The following is a 22,677-nucleotide window of genomic DNA, read 5'->3' as shown; positions in this document are numbered from 1 at the left end:
CATGCAGTTAATAAATTTAAACAACTTCACTACAAAATAACATTTCTTGTGTCATCCAACAGATGATAACTAAAAATTACAAAGAAGTAAGTTTAGTTATAATCAACTATTTTTGGAAGCATGTTGCAACTTTTTCAAACTGTATCCCTTGTTTGCTTAAGCAGTTATGTACTTTACAGATTAAGACATTTTGTTATGCTTCTTTTCTTGAAAAAATAAGACATTTGACCAAAAGCACTAGGTGTTGGTTTTTATGTATAGTTTGAAAAATGCAGATTTTTGTAAAGGAATAAATGTCTACGGGAATAATTTACTGCTTCACTAGTTTGAGGAAGAGAAGAGTAAACATTAAAGCTATTTTGAGCCTTAATTTAATAAAGTCTTATATTTTCAGATTTGCTGAGTATTTTATAAGTTTTGCAGAGAGATCTCCATGGGAACATAAATTTTAAGGTTTTATTTAATTGAAGACATAACGTATAATTCTTTTCTAGTTTACTAATCTGAAAATTATCTAACATGAGAACACTTACGAGCACAGACTGCTATTTGAGAATAATGGTATTTAAGAACAAGATTAAAAGAGTAAATATAAATATGTCTATTAAATACTAGCTTGATTTCCACTCTTCCTGGTTGCCATGATTTCACTGTGTCATTATTATTTAAATTTAAATTAATATTTGCTCTTGTTCATTATTTAAGTAAGGGCAGAGTTCATATTTCTGATTGCAATTTCAAATCATTATGACAGGAGCTATGGAACATGCAGCTGGGAAGACACATTTGCTTTCTCTGGTTTCTATGGCCTCTGCCCTTACATTTACTAATTTATTTGTGCTTGGTTCAGGTGTGTTTTCAAAGCTTTATACATCATTAAACTTTATCAATTAGGTTAGTATCTACCACCCTTGGGTAAAGCAAAAGCCTTCTTAAAATATATAGACTGCCTCATCACTGTCCTTCATGGCTGAGAAATGACAGGATAAACATTGACTCCAGACCTGTTTTACCTGAAGCCATAATAGAGAAGGAGGAATTAATTTTTAATCATTTTAAACCACATAATTATTAATTTTTAATTATGCACTAGATATACAGAAAACAATAATGTCTGAAATTCAGGTGCTATTCTGGGGATTTTATCTCTGGCTTTCTCTGTGCTATAGAAGATGAGAATAAGAAAGCAATTTACTTATGCTAGTGAGCTAGCCAGGATGCCAGGTCATAGCCGTGTTGCGAACAACAGTGAAAACATGGTTTGTTTTTTCCTGCAAGGCCATCTTTAGAAATATTTTTAAAACAAGAATTAATGATTTATGAGCACTACAGACACTGTGAAAGTTTCCTGTTTCTGATTGTGTCTGAGTAAATTTTTAATTGCCACTTCTTGTGCTGTTAGCCACATCTTCAGCAGAATTCCTGCTAGCCTATCATATTATGGCTATAGGCTTAATTTGCCAGATTTTCTGTTTTCTTCATTTGGACATAACTGCCACTTTGAGGAACATTTTGCTTCCAGTAACTGACTTGACTCTTTTGTTTAAAGCTACTAGGCTCTGGGAAGGGGAGCAGGGAGATTTTTAGGTGTGACTTCATGTGTTCATGTAACAATGTATATGTGTATGTGTATACATATTTTCCTCAACACAGAAAAAAATTGTAGCTGCCTCTGGTACATTGTGCCAATGCTGTAAAGAAGCATGCAGATTTTAAAATAATTTTTATTATTTTTTCTTTATTTTTCTTCATGAGAATTAAAATCTGACAAGGTTGATGCAATAAGATTTTTTTCTCTGACTTGGCAAATTTATTGTGTGCACATTTGTAGATCATTTTGTGACAGTTTCATTATAAACTGCCTGGTCACCTTGTCAGGACTAAAACGATAGCTTTTTCTTCCATCTGTTTTCTGACTAACTGCTTTGAGGAATCATTTACAATCTCTGAAAAAAAAGTACCATTGCATCACACCCTGCTAAGATGCAATTTCTGCAGGAATGAAGTCCTTATTTTCCCGTGTCTTCTGTGCATGTAGCCTGTCCCATCTCCCTTAGCATTTCTTAATTGCATCTGTAATCTAAGTCATGCCCTTTTTTGTCTTAGAAAAACAGGAATTGCTCATTAGGGGTCATCATCCCTAAATACTTACCAGGAGACAGACTGAACATGGGAGATAAAGAAAGCGATGTCTTAAAATGTTTCTAAATCTAGTCTATAGAGCAATAATGCTGTTGGAAATGAAGAGCTGTTTTCAAGTCTCTATTTCCAGAACCAGCATTTGAATATTCATCACAGATGTTTTTGATGAGTGTTCTACTCTGCTACTCAGTCTAGGAGGCACCACTTTTTCATCCTGTGCCTGTTCTCAGTGTGCAGTAAGCAGGCTCTAGGCATTCACAGCTGAGCAGTCCCTGCAGGAAGTGCAGATGTGAAAATTCAAGTCTTAGATGGCACATAGATGGGAACTCAGGCATTAGCAGGATTGGTGCTTACGGCCCAGGGCTATAAACTCAGCTGCACAACTTCAGGCATCACAAAAAGAAGTTGTCAGCATAAGTTTGATGTCACAAGACTTGAAATGGAGTTTCAGACATTCAGTAGTTTTCCCCACCTTGCTGTCACCTAAGGGAAAATGTAAGCTAAACCTGCTAATACACTAGCCCGATGGCACTGCTAAGTATAAGTGCTTTGCACGTTATTTTGTTGTTGTTGTTGGTTTTGGTTTTTTGTTGTCGTTTTTTCTTTGTTTGTTTGATTTGGTTTGGTTTTTTTTGAGGAGACAGAAGCTTTTTGGTTTCTGTTTTCTGCACTCACACTATTTGTTTCTACAAATTACAGTGTGACCTTTTTTCATGAAGGTATTTTGAATTTAGGAAAACCTTTCATGGGAACGTATTCCAAAGGAGAGCTATTTTTAAACAAGATGACATAGACTCATCATAACACCCACAGAACAACACTTGCCTGGGAAATATGGGACATTTCTGTAGAGATATGAATTTTCATAAAATATTAAATTTCACTTTTTTGTATTTTCTTTGAAAAGCAGTGTTATTTCTGGTGTGACAATCCATAAGTAAACAGATTTGAACAGCTTTTCTTTGAGATACTGTTAGTTTTTCATTCTTTAGGTTTTATCAGCTGAAAATGTGTTCTAAGAATGCATAATAATACTTGCCCTGCTGTACTGTGGCAGGGTGTTGTGGATTAATTTTTGACCACGCTGCTTCATTTCTAGTTTCAATTTCTTTTGTACTCTTTCTGTCCAGATAGTGATAGAGTTGTCCTCAGCAACACATCAAAAGACTAAAAGGAGAATGCCTGACTGGAAAATACAAAAATGTATATTCTTTTCATGCTGAGAAAGCTTGTGGCAAGGAGTCCCTGAGGAACTGTGATAGACAGGCTTCAGCTTGGGATTGGCCTAAGATTGTTTTCTAGTCCTCCAACCGCTTTCTTTACCAGGAATAAGACATTTTCTTTGGGTGCAATAGTGCTGCCATTAGGCAAGATCTGTAGTACCTGCAATAGAAATTCTTTGAGATAAGAGATATATAATAACATCAGTAGAGGGACATTATTATTTTTATTGCAATATCTTAAAGTGCTTAATTTATGGGATATGAAAAATGTGGAAAATGGTGATAGATAAGCATTGTTTTCCATATGTTCATTTCAAGGCTTTCAGAGCTCTTTCCTAATCTACTAATGCTCCACCAGATTGCAAATTCAGTTCTAGGCATAAAACTTAATCAAATGGGTAGCTTGTCAGTTTAATTTGATTACAGATTGGAAAAATGAGTGGGTTTTAATATGAAAAGTGGATTTGCACTCTGACATAGAATTTATTTCTATCGTTATTATTATATCTTTACAGGTCAGATGATTCTTCATAGTGGCAAATGCTATCATTATTCTGTAGTTATTATAACATTTATAATAGCATGTAATTATATTTGAAATGGAAGACCAGTATGCAGGTCCCTGTGTATAAAGATTACAAATATTTTTAAATAAATGTAAAAAAATTACTATAGAATATTCTGTATGAATGCTATTGATATTCTATAGCATTCCATGGGCTGCCAAGTTTCCTGAGTCATACCACATGGTGGCCTAAACATTAGATTGTAGATAAATTGTATTAAGATACTGTAAAAGGCACTATATCCTCCTGTCCTTTCCCGTAGGTACCCAGAGCCATTCACTGCACACTTCCTGGCGGGCAGCGATCCTGAGTTCCTTGTGCTGCCCCAAGCTGGAGAACTTCTTCCAGCAGGCACTGTGGGAACCCATATAACAGTAGGATTCAGGCCAAGGATGTATGGCAAGAAGCATAAGGCAACATTGGTAATTGAGGTAAGCCTTCCTGAATGCAATAGGCAAATATACCTTCAGGAGCGTAAGGAAAAAAAAATAAATCCTATACTAAAAAGCGACACTTTGATTGTTTTACTACTCTTCATAATGGACAAGAATAAAACTAAATTTTGAAAATTAACTCATGAGAAGCTGGAAAAAACATATTATATTTTAATTTCTATGTTATCCCTTTGTCATCATCATCAGAGAGAGATACGTTTGATGTTTGCCCCAGCTCTGTAGACAACATGACAGAATGACTTTTCACAGAGAATCAAAATAATCATATTAAGAACTGGTGGAGAATATATGAGTAATTGAATATGTGAGACATTGGTTATTGATTTTACTTATATTATTGTATTATATTACTTGTATATATCAAAGCCACTAGAAGCTAGATACTAAATTGTAGAAGGCCAGGAATAACTTTTTTTTTTAAATAAACTTCAAAATAAACAATAAGAATTTATATCCAAGTAGCTTCTCTAAGTGTGAAAGTCAAGAAACATTTATTCCTTCAGTAGTAAAAATGTTTTTATTACTGCAGGAAATAATTTTTAATTTTTAAGTCATTCTTTAAAAGGAAACTGTTTGTCAAGAACATACAGTACCAGCAAATACACCGAACTCTACAGATCATGGCTTGCACTTTAAATCTACTCGCTGAATGCTGGTGATGTTTTTAAGCTGCTATAACTGAAGTGAAACAACAATATTGATTTAAGAAATAAGATGGTCAAAACAAGGTTGATAAAAAGTTGCATGGGAAATTACTATAGTGTTTTATCTCTCTGAGTGACAATTTGTACAACAGTGAATAAGAAATTCTGGAAAAACTATGTGGCCTTTTAGTCCCTTCTACATGTTGTCTTTTACCTTATTAGACATTTCATTAATTTAGTCTTTTTACATAAACAGCAGTGATGCTTACCTCTCTTCCATTTGAAAAAGAAAATAACTGACTGAATTTATTCTGTGTTCTTTTATATTTATATGATGCTATATAACACATATACAGAGGTCAGATTGAACCCCTGTCTTTAGACATGACGCATATCAATGTAGCAACCATGTTAGTCTTTGGCTTAACTTCCATCACTAACAAAGAGCTTTAACTTAATAAATTTGTCTGGAATGGGATAAACATGATGACCAAAGATCATTATTAACTTTCTAAAAACTCAGTAGCCCAAAATTTCCTTTTAGTATGGATGGGCTTTGGGTAATTGGATTTTTAACCTACATTTGCTCACACCTCAGTCTCCGATTTTGATCTAGGTATATGGCTTTTTACGTCTTGACCTTTGGTACTGTGTGTGGGTGTAGGAAGTCACTCGTAGATATTACATATACATATCAGATCACACCATGTCCTATCTATTCCTGTCTTGAAAAATGCATTGTGGACTCTTAATGCTCATAAGCGCAATTTGGACCAGTATTACGCCATCACAGTATGTTAGAGATATTTCTAACATTCTTACTCTAATTGAAGTATTAAGTTGTTTCAATAATGTTTTGATGAGGCTTGTGTTGTCTTTGCTCTTTTTCATAGTCGTTTTATGTACATCTGACTTCCCCCTCTCCACACACGTTTTAATTCCTGGAGTTCTGATGAAAGCCAGAGCATCTGCGACTGTCTGTAATTCTGCTGCTGCATTCTCAACATTGACCTGAAATAAGACTTGATGACGTGTTGAGAATACCAGATACTCATTTCTGCCCTTCCTGTTAGTTGAAATAATTTTCATTAGTGACCTGAGGGAGTCAGATTTAGTTAGATGGCAAAACCAGGATTAAATCACTCTTATTTGGGGAATAATAATGGAGGTGGTGAAATGCAGTTAATGTGGGACCTAACACTAAAGAACCTTCCTTGCACATACCGTTTCTAGCCAATACACTGGCAGAGACTTTGTGCTATTTTTAGAAAGAGTGAGGATCTTTCTTTTCTTTTTACAGTGTCACCTCTCTTCTGATGCTGCTGTAGTAAAGGGCTACAGCACTCTTGGTGTAAAATTTCCTTTGCGTTTCTGAGGGTAAAGTCATATAGTTGAAACACTAATGTATTTTTCTTATTAAATTCTATGAATAGTGAGTATCAGAACTGTCATTTTTGTGTGTTTCAATGAACAGTGATAATTAGACTGCAAAGTAGCAGAGATGACAGTGTAAGTTCTTTGTTTTATTTTGGTCATTACAATTGTGCTGTAAAGTAAAATGTGAAGTCAGGATTATGGACTAAGATCCTGCAATCATATTTTTCTCATTTTTTGTAAACATTAAACCAAAATATTGTACATGCAATTTTTTTTTGTTTAGTTGCCCTGCTGAGAACCCAGTCCTGAGTAGCTAATTAGAGTTAAGAATTTACGATTTGTCTTCACCAGAATTTAGTATGTACATTTTGTTAACTGAGCATATACATATAATTGAAATAATATAGCCTCATTTATGTTTTCTGCACACAAATCAGGTACTTTGTGTGGTATTTGGTGGATTCTTTAAGACTTCAATGTTCATGAATATTTATAGTAGATTTGATTAATGGCAGAAAACATTAATTACTTTTCTGAAGCAATCAAGTGTTCCTTAGCCATAACTGAAACTTCTGTTCTCAGTCAACTACACATCAAAACAATTGAAGATAGACAATTAATTGAATAGCTGCTAGGAATCTTAATTTTGCAAAAGTGACATAGAAAATTCCTTTTAAAATTTCTGTAGATCAAAAAATAAAATATAAAAAAACAGTAAAGAAAATAATAGTTATTGTTTCTGTAGCTGTGAAAGAGAACATCATAATCTAGCTGAGCTACAAGTAATGCCCAAAAAGCATTTTTAAATAGGTATTATTCCATAATCAAACTTCTACATTTGTAACAGCCTTCATAAACAGAGCTGTTCTATGGGGGAAAAAATGTATTGCCACTAATGATAAAATAGTGAAGAAAGCATGCTTCTTAGATAAGGTATAAAGTGCTGTGAAGAAAAAAAGGACTTTCTTATCTATACTGACATCTCAGAGCTGGCCTGTGATATGCTGGGAAAGGTGAGCAGAAAACCAACAAAGCTTCAGGACAGCTCAATGCAGCTGAGGCAGGGGATGCTCTGAGAAGGCTGCCTGGGGCAGGAGTCACTGCCAGGCACAAGGAGGAGCATCCAGGGCACCAGAAAATCCTTGGAAAATGGTGTATACCAGTTGATGTCCAGTTAATTTGCTTGCACTGTGCTGAATTCAGCTGGAGACCTGAGAAATTGCTTTGTAATTCATGGATGAGACTTCAGAGATATTCTAAAGCAGAAGGCACACAAATTAAGTCTTACATGATAAAAGAGATGTCAGAGTAAACCAGACTGCAGGTAACATTATCAAGGCCTCCAGAAGTCAGGCTAGCACACCTTTTTTAGTGAATAATCACTAACTTAGCCTATGGAAGATGGCATATCAAAACCATTTGTCATGCTGTTCTGGAGATAAATGATGCGCTGTGCAAGCCACAGTGCCTGGGTGGGGCTGTTCTAAGCTTGTCTATGCAAACTTGCACATCTCAACAGAAAATGCTAGTTATGTATTCCGTAGCTTAAAGAAAACACATTCTGTATTGTTTCTGGTAGATATGTTAGTTACCACAGCTTAATGTAATTCTAAATTGTAACTCTTAAACACAATGAGCAAGGAAAAATGAAACAAAGTTAAGAGGATAATTGAAATAGTTTCACATTAAATAAGTGGTGAGGGACTACCTTTGTATCTCTTGTTTTTTGTCTTGCCTTGTTTGTTGTTGTTTTTTTGGTTTGGTTTGGGTTTTTTTGTTTGTTTGTTTTTTGTTTGTTTTATTTTTTTTCCCTTTTCCCCTCTTTCCTTCACTTAAACTGTATTTATCTTGACCTCTGAGTTTTCTTGCCTTTGCTCTTGCTTTCCACAGTTCACATAAAAGTTTGGTTAAATTTCATTCTATATGCTTATCACAATTGGTCAGGGAATATTGGATGCACTATCTGTTTATTTTCTGTGTTTAACTTATTTGCAAGTCTTGCAAATTTTATTTGGACTTCCCTGAGTTAACATTGTTTGTAAGATAATTGGAATATCATTTTTCTTAAAATTCCTGATACTTGTTCCCAACATTTCACACCCTCCTAACATAGATTTCTTTGCCAATTAATTAGCATGTAACTCAGCAGCACTTACAGCCTACAGTGAATACACATGGATGATCTGTGTTCTGCAAATTAATCTTATGAATCATGAGCCATCTGTAAGACTGGGTTGTATACCAAAAAATATACTTTTATATAAATTATTTGGTGACTGTTACCAGTACTTGTGGAGCAAATTACTTCATGAACATTACTCATCAAGATGGTTAAATAACTTACTTGAATGTCTCATGATATTTAGTAAAATGTGGCAGCATGCATGTCATATTGAATTATTTAAAATATTCCTCAGAAAGATTTAGCTCTGCAGGTGGCCATTACTCCAGTCAGGTGAGCCAAGTTATTACTAGATACTAGTCATCAGGGATTTTGAGGTTTTGATATGAGGAAGTAATTCCCTCAAAATGTCAAGGACATTCAGAATGTGGTCTGGTCTTCCATCTAAAATTGCATGTGAAATAGGCCTAGAGATGCATTGCAGGGAGCCTGGGATATATCTTCTGAACAGAGGCTCTCTTTTATATTTCTCTTCTCGTAAATTGTAGTAGATTCAATACCTTCATCTTTAGACTTTGTTATTACCAGTGCTAGTTTCAAATTTGATTTAATAAACTGCACTGCCTTAAACATAATAAGAGTTCCTCTAATGTGGGAAATTTTGATCCACTTCTTAGGCAAGTAAATACAGCTTGTAAGTCAAATATTCTGTCATAATTATATGGTCATATATACATGACCATTCAAAATCTCTCTCTCCACCACCCCAGAAAAGTCTGAAACTTTATCTGCCTTTTCCTTTGCTGAAATATGTCTGACCTGGAAATTCAAAGCAGCAACTTTGGGACACTTGCATGGATTCTGAACTTGGTGGACTTGCTCTTGCTACAGTTTTCATATTGGTTAGAATAGTTGTTGTAGTTAAGCTGTACAGCCATATCCTAAAATAAAATACTTATTACTTCAGCAACATTTGAAGACCTAATATTTTGCCCTTGGAAGTTAAATATTCTAAGAAAATAGACATTTTTGGGTGTCTAACATTTTCTGAAAATTACTGACTTCTAAGTTGTTTTAAAAATTACTGAATTCTACGTTGTCATGAAAATTCCTGAATTCTATCTGGTTCTAGTGCTGAACAAAGAACTAACCCAAGTTATGTTGACAGTTACAGTAACTCTCTCCTATTTGTGCAACAGCTGTTTCCCTTTCAGCAGAAAATGCTGAGCTAAAACAAAAGTCTTTCTTTCAGTAAATTAATACATAAACGCACAATTTTTTCACAATGGATATCTCCAGCTGTCTTGGATGACAGGCATGATTTACAATAGATGGACTACCATAGTTCAAGGTGATAAATTAGGGTGGGTTTTTTTTGTTGTTATTGTTCTCTCATTTTTTGGCTTCTAGCTTGACGCATCCTATTGTATGGGTTCACGTGATAATGGCCACAACATTTTCACCATTGAACCTACTGAGTTTCCATCAGGAAAAGAACAGTCTCTCCTGCCACAGAACCACACCTGACGCAGGCTATAACAGTAACAGAATAGTTGTCTTTTTTTTCACCGAGGCAAGCCACAAACGTTTTTGTTTTTTGTGGTTTTTTCCTCCACAATGCATAAAATCTAGGATATTTTTACAGCAAACAGGAAATTAGCAAAAGGTTATTACTACCCAGAAAGCCATATCAATCATTTGATTCTAACGATAAATGAAATTGAGAGATGGCATGGCTCACCACTTTGTTTCAATCCCACTTCAAACAATTACTAATACTATAGTCAATAAAGGCACAAAATGTGTGGATTTCATGAACATAAATGATTTTTAGGAGCTTGATACTCAGTTTAAATCATTGTCTTAAACACTTTTCAGATCTTTTCTCTGATGTTGAGGTGATCAATGAGATTTCCACACAGTGAATACGACCCTGAGGTTAAATTTTCTTTAAAATGTATTGTTCAACTAACATACTAAAGAAAGATACAGCATTTAATCTTGTACTGAAGTTAATAAAACAGCTAACTTCAGAGACCAATTTACTTTTCTTAAATGACAACTGTCTTCGAATATAAGATACTGATGTTGGTCCATGTCACACCTGCTTTTGCTGGATTTCATCTTTACAGGCAGTACAGTTCCTAGATCATTTCACAATATTAAATAAGGTTGAAAATAAAGATGAGTTAATCTGCCTATTTTACACAGGAATAATATTCAATTTAAATTAGATTTTGATTTTAGCAGAATAGTAATGAAAGTTTAAGAAATTATGCATACATGTTGAATATCTATTAAGATCTTACACTGACTAATCTTATTTGAATAAGGCAATTCTTTCAGAAGACACTATGTAAAACCAATGTTGCTCATTTTATAAAAGAGGTTTTTAAAAGCATTTCTTTAAAAATAAACAGCAAAAAAGGTTACCTATTCTTTCAACATGAATACAGAATAGTATATATCCAGTTACCAGAATACTGGTTGAAACCAGTTACGTAACAAGAAGCACCACAATTAGGGACTGATATGGTGACATCATTTAAGAGCTGTGACTGTATGCAGCCTATATGTGAAATAGTACAAATACTGTATAAGTACATAGCAGAGAACAAAGCTGATGCCAAAGGGTTTACAGTTTAATGGTCTGAAACTTCTTGCTGTTGAATTGCTGCTACATGAATGCAAAACTGCTTGCAATGACATCTCTTAAATATACTTCAGCCATGACAGGGTAACAATCAGAACAACAGAAAGGAGTCTATGAAAGATAACAAAGGTAAACATCAAACTTTTCAGTGGCAAATATGAAATTGATATTTAAAAACATTAAATAAGGTCATTGAACACTTTAACATTCTTTTAATTCTCTTCTATATATTGTTATAAATATGGCACGGCTGTAGAGAAAGTTTGAGATGGAGAGGGTTGACTGCTTTTCTCTATAGCCTATGTAGTGCTTTACCTAGACGTAATTTGTTGACATAATGCAGTAAATAACTAGAAAATACGCACACTATGTGTTGGAGATGCTTGATGGCATTTATGATATGTGAAAATTTGTCACAGTTTGTATAGGTATTGTTACTCCTCTCTATAGGTCAAATCTGGTTGGCATACTGACATGCCCAGCAGCAAAGCAGAACTCTCAAACTGGAACGAGTAAATGGGCCACAAAGCCAACCATGTTGGAAGCTGGACTGTTAACTAAGTGCTTGAGGGAAAAACTCCTGAGCTTTGAGGTTTATTGTTGCACTGATTTCTATAACAGATTGGTTTGAGAGCATACATAGCCTGTCTGACCTTTTGTTTCCTTGAATCAAAAATGGCACTGATCTTAAGTGTAATGGTTATATCTACAAATTATTGTTCTAAGGATTAAGTTAGTTTTAAATAGGAGTTGAATTACATAAATCACAACTGTTGTTGTAATGATCAATCTTGAAGCAGCAGAGAAAGGTGATCCTACAAACTATGTCTCTGTAGTTCAATGCAGCATGTTGCAAAAGTCTAACAAACACTGATAAACTTGCTCTGGAACCACAAGAAGCCCAGCTACATGATTGGAGTGCTGTGCCAAAAATAGAAAGGCAGATCTTTGAAATTTGGAAATATCACTTTTTTAACATAACTCCACTAGTTTGAAGTTGCAGTCAGAGTCTGCTATGTTCTCTATGCTGTGTACTATGTATGTATGTACATGTGCTATGTTCTATATTCAGTATTTAAAAAAAAAAAAACAAACCAAACCAAAACAAACAACACAAAAAAGCACTTGTATGGATGTATTTTAATAGACTTACATCATGCCGTATACTTAGTGTTCCTTACAAAATTTTCCTTGGAAGTAAATCAGACCCCAAACATAAAACCTGGGATTTCCAGTCACTGAGTGAAAAGGAATACATGGTAGTGTATGCCTGAAGTGGGAATGCAATGTTTTGCCTTTCTTTTGCATAGTACAAAGCTTGACATAATGACACATAATTTGAAATCTTTGGGGTTTGTAATATTTCTGTTGTTTGTTTGTGATATTTCATTAAAGGAGAAGGAGAACAGAAAACTAAAAATCATGGATAGACCTTTCTCTAGATGTAAAGACAGAAAAATGCTAAATACTTGGAATAAAGACTTTAAAAAATTCAAGTGATACATTTTTGAAAGAAAAAATACTGAAAGAACTGCAACATCCACACTTGGGTTTTTAGCAACCAAAATTCTGCTTCAAGAATCAAATTAAACATAAGAGATGAGCAGCAATATATCCTTCAGATGCATAGAAATAATACTTCTTAAGTATGGATAGATGGGATGTGTAGTATGAATAAGAATCATGTACTCAGTAAGAATCAAATACTCAAGCATTACAAGACATGACACAGAAACACGAGCTCCATTCTTAAGAGACCAGTTATAAACAGAAAGCAAATGAAGAGTGTAATTTTCAACTCACATAAATATTCTTCAAACTAGAGATTTCAACATGAAGCTGGAATTCTCTTGTGCATACTCAAAATCCTTTCCTTTTAGTCTTGTTAATTTATTTTAATGCAAAAATTCCACCATTGGTTAATGCCATTATTATGAATACCAGAGCTGCAATTAAATCCTACAGTATAAACCTGAGGCATTTATGTTATACTCTGGAATAATGACCTCTGAACAACACACAGAGTATGGGGTTTACTAAACAAAAAAAGGAAATTTAGATCAGCTAGGAGGCTAAATTACTTGCGTTTCCTATGCTTGGTTCTGAATTAATAACATTAAATATGATTTCTGGTCTCTGTGTTCCAGGGGAACAATTATCATTCTGTGTTATTCCAACACCTTACATGGAAAAGGATAAATATCTTTTGAAATCACGGTAAAACACTGTCAAAAAGTTTCAAGGTATTTGAGCACCAATTATTTTTTTTTATTTCTATGTCTCTTTTCATTATTTGCAGACACAATCAATGCAGTGGACATATGAAATCAATGGACTACCTCCACAGACTGTACCACCTACAAGCCCAGCAAAAGTAGTTTCTACAAGCAGTTACATAAGATCAGCCACAGTCAGACAGCGCAATTTTTTACGTGAAAATCTGAAACTTACAACCACTGGAGCATCCTCACCAATCAAAGGAGCACCCTTGGTCCTGAGAACAAAATAAAGAAACTTATGATCAGATATTTTTTTTGCTGGGGGAGGATGTCAAGTAGACACCTTTGTCAAATAAATTCTGCAGATAAAAAGAACTATGTTTTTACAATTTTTTCTTTTAAAACAAGTATGATATGCATTCATTCTATGCTTTGTATTAAAGATCCAGAGTGTCCGAGTTCTAGTAGTACTGTTATTTTTCTATGTTTACCTAACAGTTTATGTATATCATACAGAAGTCAGCAAGTTCTAATGTGAGAAATGTTTGAGTTGAAGAACTCTACTTGAAAACTGGGAAATTCAATTCAAACTAATGCTTTGCTTTCTAAGGGATATTTGTTTGGTAAGACTTTAATAGGTTGCCTTAATATCCATTAACATGTGTATATATATATATATATATATATACACACGTATTAACATATTACACCCATGCAAACTAAACAAGCAAATCAATCTCTGATCTCTTTCACAATAAAACGTTTTCCCAAAGTTTGCAGTCTTTTGCTTAGGTGAAACAGGTTTACATGTCATATGTCCAGAACTTGAATACCTTTCAGATTCTATTGCTTTGGCAAATGTCATTAATTATGTAATCTTTGTTTTTTTCTGAAATATGAATCCTGTTTTATTCAGCCCATAACATTTCAAAATCTTAGATAATTATACACAACATATGTTGTGGTTTAACCTGGCAGGCAGCTAAACACTACACAGCCATTCCTGCACAGCCCCTCTCCCTGCAGTGAGATGGTGGGGAGAATTAGAAAAAAAAATAAAACTCATGGGTTGAGATAAAGACAGTTTAATAGGACAACAAAACTAGATAAACTACTGCTACTGCTAATAATGATGATGACTGAAGCATTTACAGAACAAATGATGCACAATGCAATTGCTCACCACCCACTGATCGATTCCCAGCCCATCCCCAGGAAGTGATTGCAGACCTGGCCAGCTTCCCCACATTTATATACTGAGTATGACATCATAGCCCTTTCATCAGTTTGGGTCAGCTATTCTGGCTGTCTCTCCTTCCAGCTCCTTGTGCACCCCCAGCCTCCTTGCTGCAAAGTCCATTACTTGTTAGAAATATCGCTTGGCAATAACCAAAACATCAGCGTGTTAACAACATTCTTCTGGTATTAAATCCAAAACACAGCACTTTGCCAGCTACTTGGAAGAAAATTAATTCTATCCCAGCCAAAAACAGGACAACGTAGAAAAAAAATTGGAACATGCTCCTTCAGTATTTTTACACTGAGTCAATTTTAGACAGTGCTTTAGAATACTGAAATATAGAAGGCTATGAAAAGTCAGTGAGGAATCTGAGCCCGGTTATACTTTTTTTTTTTTTTTTCCACCCTAAAAAAGGAGATGCCATTCATATTGTGTTTTCATTTCCATTCTTACCATCCACAGGTGGCTTTCTTTGCTTTTGATGTAATGTGGAAATTAGATCTATGCAGATCTGCATTTTAAGATCACTGGATGGCTAACTCCTATCTTCTTTCTTCATTGAGATTGTTTTTCCTGTTTGTACTAATAGAATGTAAAATGTATCTATGCCTTTATTTTAATGGTGGAATATACTTTAACAAAAAAACAGCCTGGAACATAGTAAGTGCTTTCTTGGCACAAATATAGAATATGCATCATTGCTCAGGAATGGGGAGCCCGAGAACAACCTATGTAGGTCAGTGTAAATGACCATCAATAAAACCATTTTACCACAATGTGCTTGAGGATTTTGTTTATGCCACACATTTTAGTAAAGCTATTACAGAAAATGCTGGGAACATATAAAACAGCAATGGCACCTTTTAATATCTCATTTTAAATGCAGCATGCCCCATTTTGGTCAGAAACCAGGTAATCTGAAGCACAAATAAAATCTGCCTTACAAATGCATTACACATCACAGGAAAGAGATTGCCAACAGTGATATCTGGTATATATCTAAAAGATATTAAGAAGCTATTGTAATATTTGTCTTAAATGCTACTGGGACCACAAGTTCAGCTAGATTTTGTAGGAAGGTTCTATCTCCATATATAAATGAAGCAAGAGTTTTGCTGACTGTAAGAAATCAGTATTAATGGGTCAGAAACATACAATAGATTCACAATTGATTATTGATCTTGGTGTTCAGGAAATATTTCAATAACCACTTTTCTTTGCAAAAGATTTTTTTTCCATGTTTCACTCTCTTACAGTTTTGCTTTCCTATTAAAAAACAAAACAAAACAAAACAAAAGGAGAGACTTTATGGCTCTCTCCAAGTAACAAGTTATATGACAAGAAGAAACAGCCTCAAGTTGCACCAGGGGAGGTTTAGATTGGATATTAGAAGAAATTATCTCATGGAAAGAATTGTCAGGCATTGGTACAGGCTGCACAGGGAAGTGGTTGAATTACCATCCCTGAAGTTGTTTGAAAGACACATAGACAAGGTTCTTAGGAATATGGTTTAGTGATGGACTTGGCATTGCTAGGTTAACAGTTAGATTTGATGATCTTAAAAGTCTTTTCCACCCTAACTGATTTTATGATTCTGTGAAAATGACATCTGTTTGCAAGATGCTCAAAGCTTTGTAATTGCACCATAGATGGATTAGTAGGTGTCATACAAGTGAATCGCTCAACAATTAAATGATGTTCACTCCAGAAATTTTATTTCACAATATATTTGCCTGCACTTGCTGCTACATGTGGTAGATTTTCAAATTCTGTCATACATTCAAACATTACAAAATCCAGAGGCAAATATTATGCAATAAGACAATAACAGAGAGGCATTTTCAAAGGTGCAGCTAAATTATATTACCTTAAAAAGGAAGCATCATTATGATTTCTGGACCAGATTACGGGGGGCTTTTTTCAATGTATACAAGGTCACTCATGACTTACACAAGATCTGCCTTCATTGGTTGAATTTGTACTTATTTAAAAAAAAAATATTGCTTTTTAAAAATTTCTTACAGAGTTTAAACTGAACTAAAAAGATTTCTTTTGATATTAGGAACTTACTTGCAAAGGTTCCTAAGACCATTGTATCTGTGTGGTTGTAACATCCACAATGTTTTACATATTATACGCATGTATTTATGGATTACACTTACTATATAAGCTGTCTTAAAAAGAACTTCCTCTCCGCTTCCTGGTTTGATACTTTGCACTTGATCAGTGATCTGTCTGTATTCTTTATAATGCAAGGGCTAATTCTAAGTATGTATTTTAAAATCAGGTTTCTAAGCAGCAGCACTGGCAGATTTCCAGAAACATCCATTTTATTAATTAACAGCTCCCTCCTTTTTACTAGAACTACTAAGCCATATTGAAAATCTTGGAGTTTCAACTCACGGAAGCAAAGAACTAGCATGAGAAAAGATTATAAAATGTTTTTGTTTTTTATACTTGGGGATTTCAGACCTGCTGTAAATACGAGCTTCAGAACAGCTGGGCAAGCTGCCCACACCTTAAAAATTTAATCTGCAGAAAAGCTTACCTATTGGAGGTAGGTCTAAACACAGTGGTTGCAGTTAGGACTAAGAAAAGTCAGTCCAAGTGATTTAGCTTAGAATTCATTCTGAATTACAATTTATTATCATAATCTTCTCACAAGAAACTGGAGAGAATGAACACAGTCTTGAGGTTATGGCTTTTGAACAAGCCCTTGCAATGTTTTCTAAACCCTCCATACTACACCAGATGAACCACTAACAAAAACTAGAGAGAAAAAAAGGACCCTTCAGGATACTTTTCTTCTGAAAAAGATGTGGGGGGTTGGAAAAAAAGTATCTCCTTTCATGTTAATCTATTTGCAGGTAGTATAATCTCACGGAAATGGAGGGATCTTAGTTATTACTGGAAATAATAGCTCTTCATTTGTAATTGCTATTTTTTATTAGAGAGCTAAAATTAATTGTGCAACCCCACTTATATATTTTGATATATAAAAAAACAAAAATCACAACATATGAGTTTTTCAAAGTCAATATGTCACTTAAGGCCAATGCTTTAATCCCAGTCTTATATGACATACATGAGTCAGTTGTGCATCTGCTCGTTAGTGGCTTACAAGAAATACTAGTTGGCTAACCAATATAATCACCACCTGTTTATTTACATTTCTTCCTCCGTTGTTTCTTTATGTCTCTCTATAATGATTCATCTTTCAGATTATTTTAATAAAGAATTAAAACCTTGTGAAGCAACATTATTGTGTAATGTAGAATTATTCCTTTGGGAACGGGGTCTACATTTGAAATTATTACTAAAATACCATGCAACTCTTGAGCTCCTGGTTTTGACATGTCCAGTAGTTGGGACAATCAGCCCTAGGGGTCTGCAGGACTGTGCAGTCAGAGCAGCAGCTTCAAAACAGTACAAAAGCAATCAAACTTCTAATTGTTCAAGGTTTGGTTGAGCTTTATTTGGCACAGTACCACATAGGAGAAAGACATGAGTAACACAGAGATTTTTGTAGAATGCCTGCCATTAGCAGCTCAGCTTGGACTTGGTTTTGCTACTGCATTGCTCAGAAGGTTTCAAGATTGCTTTTCTAATCATGTCTGGCTAGCCATGGTATCAATGACACTTTAAGACTTTTTATACCTGATCTCACTAGTTATAAAGCAGTTTTAGAGTACCAAAATCACCCTTCAAGAATAATAAGAGACTAATGTTAGCACCTGTGTCACTGCAGATTTTGTCTGACTCAGGAGAATTGAGATATAAAGAATGCCTTAAACACACAGAAAGTAATCATGATCAGGTAAAGAGCCCACTAGGGCATAGGGCCATATGCATTTCTGCTGCTAGCGGCAAGGAAAGGTGTTAGTTTAAGACAGCTCTTTGGGACTGAAGCCAGGTTAACAGAGGACATAATGCTGAACCAACAATGTCCCTACTTGAATAAAATAATATGGCAGCAGACAAATCTGAGCATGTACCTTTTTTCTTTTTCATCACAAACCCAAACTATCTGAAGAAAGTGGAAATTCTGACTCATTCTGCATTTAGCAAACATCAGGAAACAAACAAACAAACAAAGCTCTAGATTAATAAATATTCCTAAGAGGAAGACTTAATACTTAGAATAAGAACAAAAATCCCTGGCTTTGCATATTTATTTGCTTGTGAGATGTTTAATAATTTCATTTCTCCCTGCAGTGACTGCTCATTCTAAAATAAATGACTGAACAGTGCTTTACTGCTGACACAGATCACAGTTTGTTGCTAATGGAATGTTAACTGCTTTTTAAGTAACTCTGAATAAACCTGCTGATCCATAGAAGATTCATCTAAAAAGAAATCCAATTCATCTACTAGCTTTTCTGCTTCCACTGAAACTTATTCTTCCGCAGTTCACTTTACTGCAGTTATTGTAATACTGATAGTAGTGTCAGTTTTCTCATAGTAGGATATTTTACATTTTGAGACCATGGAATGATGACAATGTAGTGAGGTCATGGCAGGACAAGGATGCCAAGGTCACTGCACAGAAGTCTGTCCAAAAAGCAGTGCTTAGTGGCCAGAGAAATAAAGGAAAAGACATGGGCTAAGGAGAATCCTTGAGGTTTGTTCCATTGTTTCACCATAGTCATTGTAAAAAATTTCTTCCTCATGCCTAGCCTGAATCTCCCCTCTTTTAGTTTAAAACCATTACTCCTTGTCCTATCACAACAGACCCTGCTAAAAAGTCTGTCCTCATCCTTCTTATAGGCTCTTTTTATGTACTAAAACTCTACAATAAGGTCTCCCTGGAGCCTTCTCCAGGCTGAACAACCCCAACTCTCCCAACCTGTCCTCACAGCAGAGCTGTTCCAGCCCTCTCATCATCTTGCTGGCTTTCTCTGGACCCTCTCCAACAAGTCCATGTCTTTCCTGTACTAAGGGCCCCAGAGCTGGACACAGGACTCCAGGTGGGGTCTCATCAGAGCAGAGAGGCAGAATCACTTCCCTTAACCTGCTGGCTGCGCTCCTTTTGATGCAGCCCAAGATACAATTGACCTTCTGGGCTGGAAGTGCACATTGCCAGCTTATGTCCAATCTTTCATCCATCAGTACCCTCAAGTCCTTCTTGGCAGGGCTGGTCTCCATCCTTTCATCCCCCAGCCTGTATTGATACCAGGGGTTGCCCGAACCCACGTGCAGGACCTCACTCCTGGCCTTGTTGAACCTCATGAGGTCCCGCTTCTCAAGCTTGTCCAGGTTTCTCTGGACAATACTGAAGTGCAAAATTTACCTTGCAAACCAATGAAAACCTCCAACTGTCATTTCAAAAAGACAATATAACCAACTTCTGTCACCCATAAGCTGCTCTAAGAGCTGAACCTCAGAAGAGAAGTTTTCATTTTGAAGAAATTAATCAATAGAAAACAAATATTCCCGATGACCTGTTAATGAACAGACCTCAGTGTGAGGTGTGAAACTTCTGTATTCTTTGATGAGAATAGGGTGCATTTTTCTAGTACTGTTTAGAATCATAACTGATACCCAAGATCCAGTATTTAATATATGGGGCATCCTTACCAACAATCTGAAACACTTCTGATGTGAACAGAGAATACAAATTCTAGGTCACCAATGTTTGTTGCCAGCATTCAAAGTCCATTCATGAATAGCACCCTCTAATGTGTGGTAGATTATGGAGTTAACATGTATACATGTTAGAATAAAATAGTGATTATTTTTATTCCTTGAAATATAAAATAAATAAAATAAAAGCTACCTTGTCCAGATCCAAGTCTTGTGTTCAGCTATTCATCATTACGAAACAGTTCTTTGTGAACCTGAACCTAAATTGCATGGAGATATCATGAAGGGGAGACACAGACAAGCAAGTTCACAGTTACTAAATTAAATCTTTGTAATAAAGAAAATATATTGTACAAAATTTTCTACGGAAATGTATTTTACCTTAGAGCACAATATCTAAACACAGTGGCTATGATTGCTCCCAAAACAGAAACTAATTGCCAGATGACATGGTGCTACTGTACTGAGACACAAATAGGCCACAAAACACATTAGATTAGAAATATTGTTAGTTGGAGGTACAACATCTGTAAGAGCTGTTTAGGTACTTGCAAATCACAGAAATCAGGCTCCTCAAGTTCATTGACAGGAGGTACCTAGGATTATGATATCCACCCATGCTCCTATCTTGGAAAACAAAAACCTGCAATGAAGCTGCCTGGAGAGTTTGCTCCTTCTCACCACCCCCACACTATGATGCTGTAGCTGTCAAGAGCACCTCCCTTATGAAGAAAGGATGAGGGAGCTGGGTCTCTTTAGTTTGGAGAAGAGGAGACTAAGGGGGGACCTTATTAATGTCTATAAGTATATAAAAGGTGAGTGCCATGAGGATGGAGCCAGGCTCTTCTCTGTGGCAAACAATGATAGGACAAGGGGTAATGGGATCAAGCTGGGACAAAAGAGGTTCCACTTGAATTTGAGAAGAAACTTCTTCTCAGTGAGGGTGACAGAGCACTGGAACAGGCTGCCCAGGGGGTTTGTGGAGTCTCCTTCCCTGGAGACATTCAAAACCCACCTGGACATGTTCCTGTGTGACCTCATCTAGGTGTTCCTGCTCTGGCAGGGGGATTGGACTGGATGATCTTCTGAAGTCCCTTCCAGTCCCAAACATACATACTGTGATTAGGCAGAGCTGTGCTGCTGTAAATAAGAGGGAACAGCTGGGTGATATTACCACTGGGGGTCCCATGGCTTTAAATATAATCAATCCATGGTCTGACATAATCCTTGTCTTAACTTTCAGAGCATGCTGCAAATTATCTCTGCACTGCTTTGGCAGGTTTGTATTAATAGGAATAGATTACAAAGAAGAAATCTGCATTTAGCTTACTAATGATAAGTGATAGTGTATTGTGTTCTTGCTCTTGGGAGGATAACTTTAGCTATCATCTAGTGCATCTAGAATGATGGTTGACTGCAGTTCCTATTGTTTCTCAAAACGTAAAAAAAATAACTTGATTATTAACAAAGAGGATCGGTGACAGAATCAGCTAGGTAGATTATCAGTGTCTGAATTAATGAATTAAAGGCAGCATGGAGAGGGAAAATATTAATGTGCAGGGCTCACTGGAATTATTTGTGAAGAGAAAGCTTGTGAGGAATGGCTCCACCTTTAGGAAGATAGAACAAGACAACTGACATAGAAAACTGACAAGGTTATGGAGGACTATTTAAACTAGAAACAGGAGAAAAAAAATCAGCAGGTGTTAAGAAGCTGCCTGGACTGTTAATGCTGTGCAAGTATCTCTATCACAATGTAAAAAATAATAGAAATTATGGTAAAACTGAGGGAAGGAACAGAGCAGATCCCAGAGGTGTATAAAGGAAAATCAGCCACAGAAATTTTCCAATAATAAAAAGAAATAAATACCAAATATAGTTAAAATCGCTTACAGAAAGAAAATAAAAATCATATTGCCAAAGAACAGTACCATGAGAGGAGGACAACTGTAATTCTGGCTGTAAAGTAGAAAAGGCAGAATAGCCCTTAACTGCAGTGTAGAATTGTGGTAGTGGCACAGTTCCTTACAAATACATTGAGAGAGTATTTGTAGGGGAGGAGGTGAGTGAGATAGGTCTGTAACCATGTGGGGGCAAGAGTGGACAGTTCCCAGGAATTGAAGCATGTTAGAAGCATAACACTATCAGCTCAAAGGAAGTAACACTATATTCATAATGTTGAAGAGGAGCAATTAAAAAAAAGATTAAGTAATGTCACTTGGTGGACAAAAGATAGTCAGGTGGCTAAGAAGAACTCAGTATCCCAACAAAATTTTATGACATTTGGTTCACTTCCAGGAAGTATATGTGGTAATTAAAGCTCATATCAGGACAAAACTAACAAGGCTCTATTGTGACACAGTATAGAAATGTGCCTAGGAAAAGGAGTTCAAGACCATACAAGAGAGTATTATTTTTAACATAGTGTGAAGGTAAAACAAATAAATAACTGG

At 35.6% G+C, this 22,677-nt stretch overlaps 1 protein-coding gene across 1 annotated transcript in view; it reads left to right on the top strand.

The window, feature by feature from the left end:
- The window catches only part of CFAP47 (cilia and flagella associated protein 47), a gene marked incomplete at both ends in the record, with an annotated part of 300,742 nt that extends 287,051 nt beyond the window's left edge, over window positions 1-13,691 (top strand). Inside the window, 2 exons of the mRNA XM_082076298.1 lie at window positions 4,194-4,362; window positions 13,482-13,691. Of these exons, the coding sequence (XP_081932424.1) occupies window positions 4,194-4,362; window positions 13,482-13,691 (379 nt within the window). The remainder of the gene's footprint in view (window positions 1-4,193; window positions 4,363-13,481) is intronic.
- Window positions 13,692-22,677: the final 8,986 nt, after the last annotated feature.

Source organism: Streptopelia decaocto (genome assembly GCF_964273445.1).
Source record: "Streptopelia decaocto genome assembly, chromosome: 1".
NCBI classification, from domain to species: Eukaryota; Metazoa; Chordata; class Aves; order Columbiformes; family Columbidae; genus Streptopelia; species Streptopelia decaocto.
Note: the sequence above shows the minus strand (reverse complement) of the source record. Positions and strands in the feature narration are given on the sequence as shown.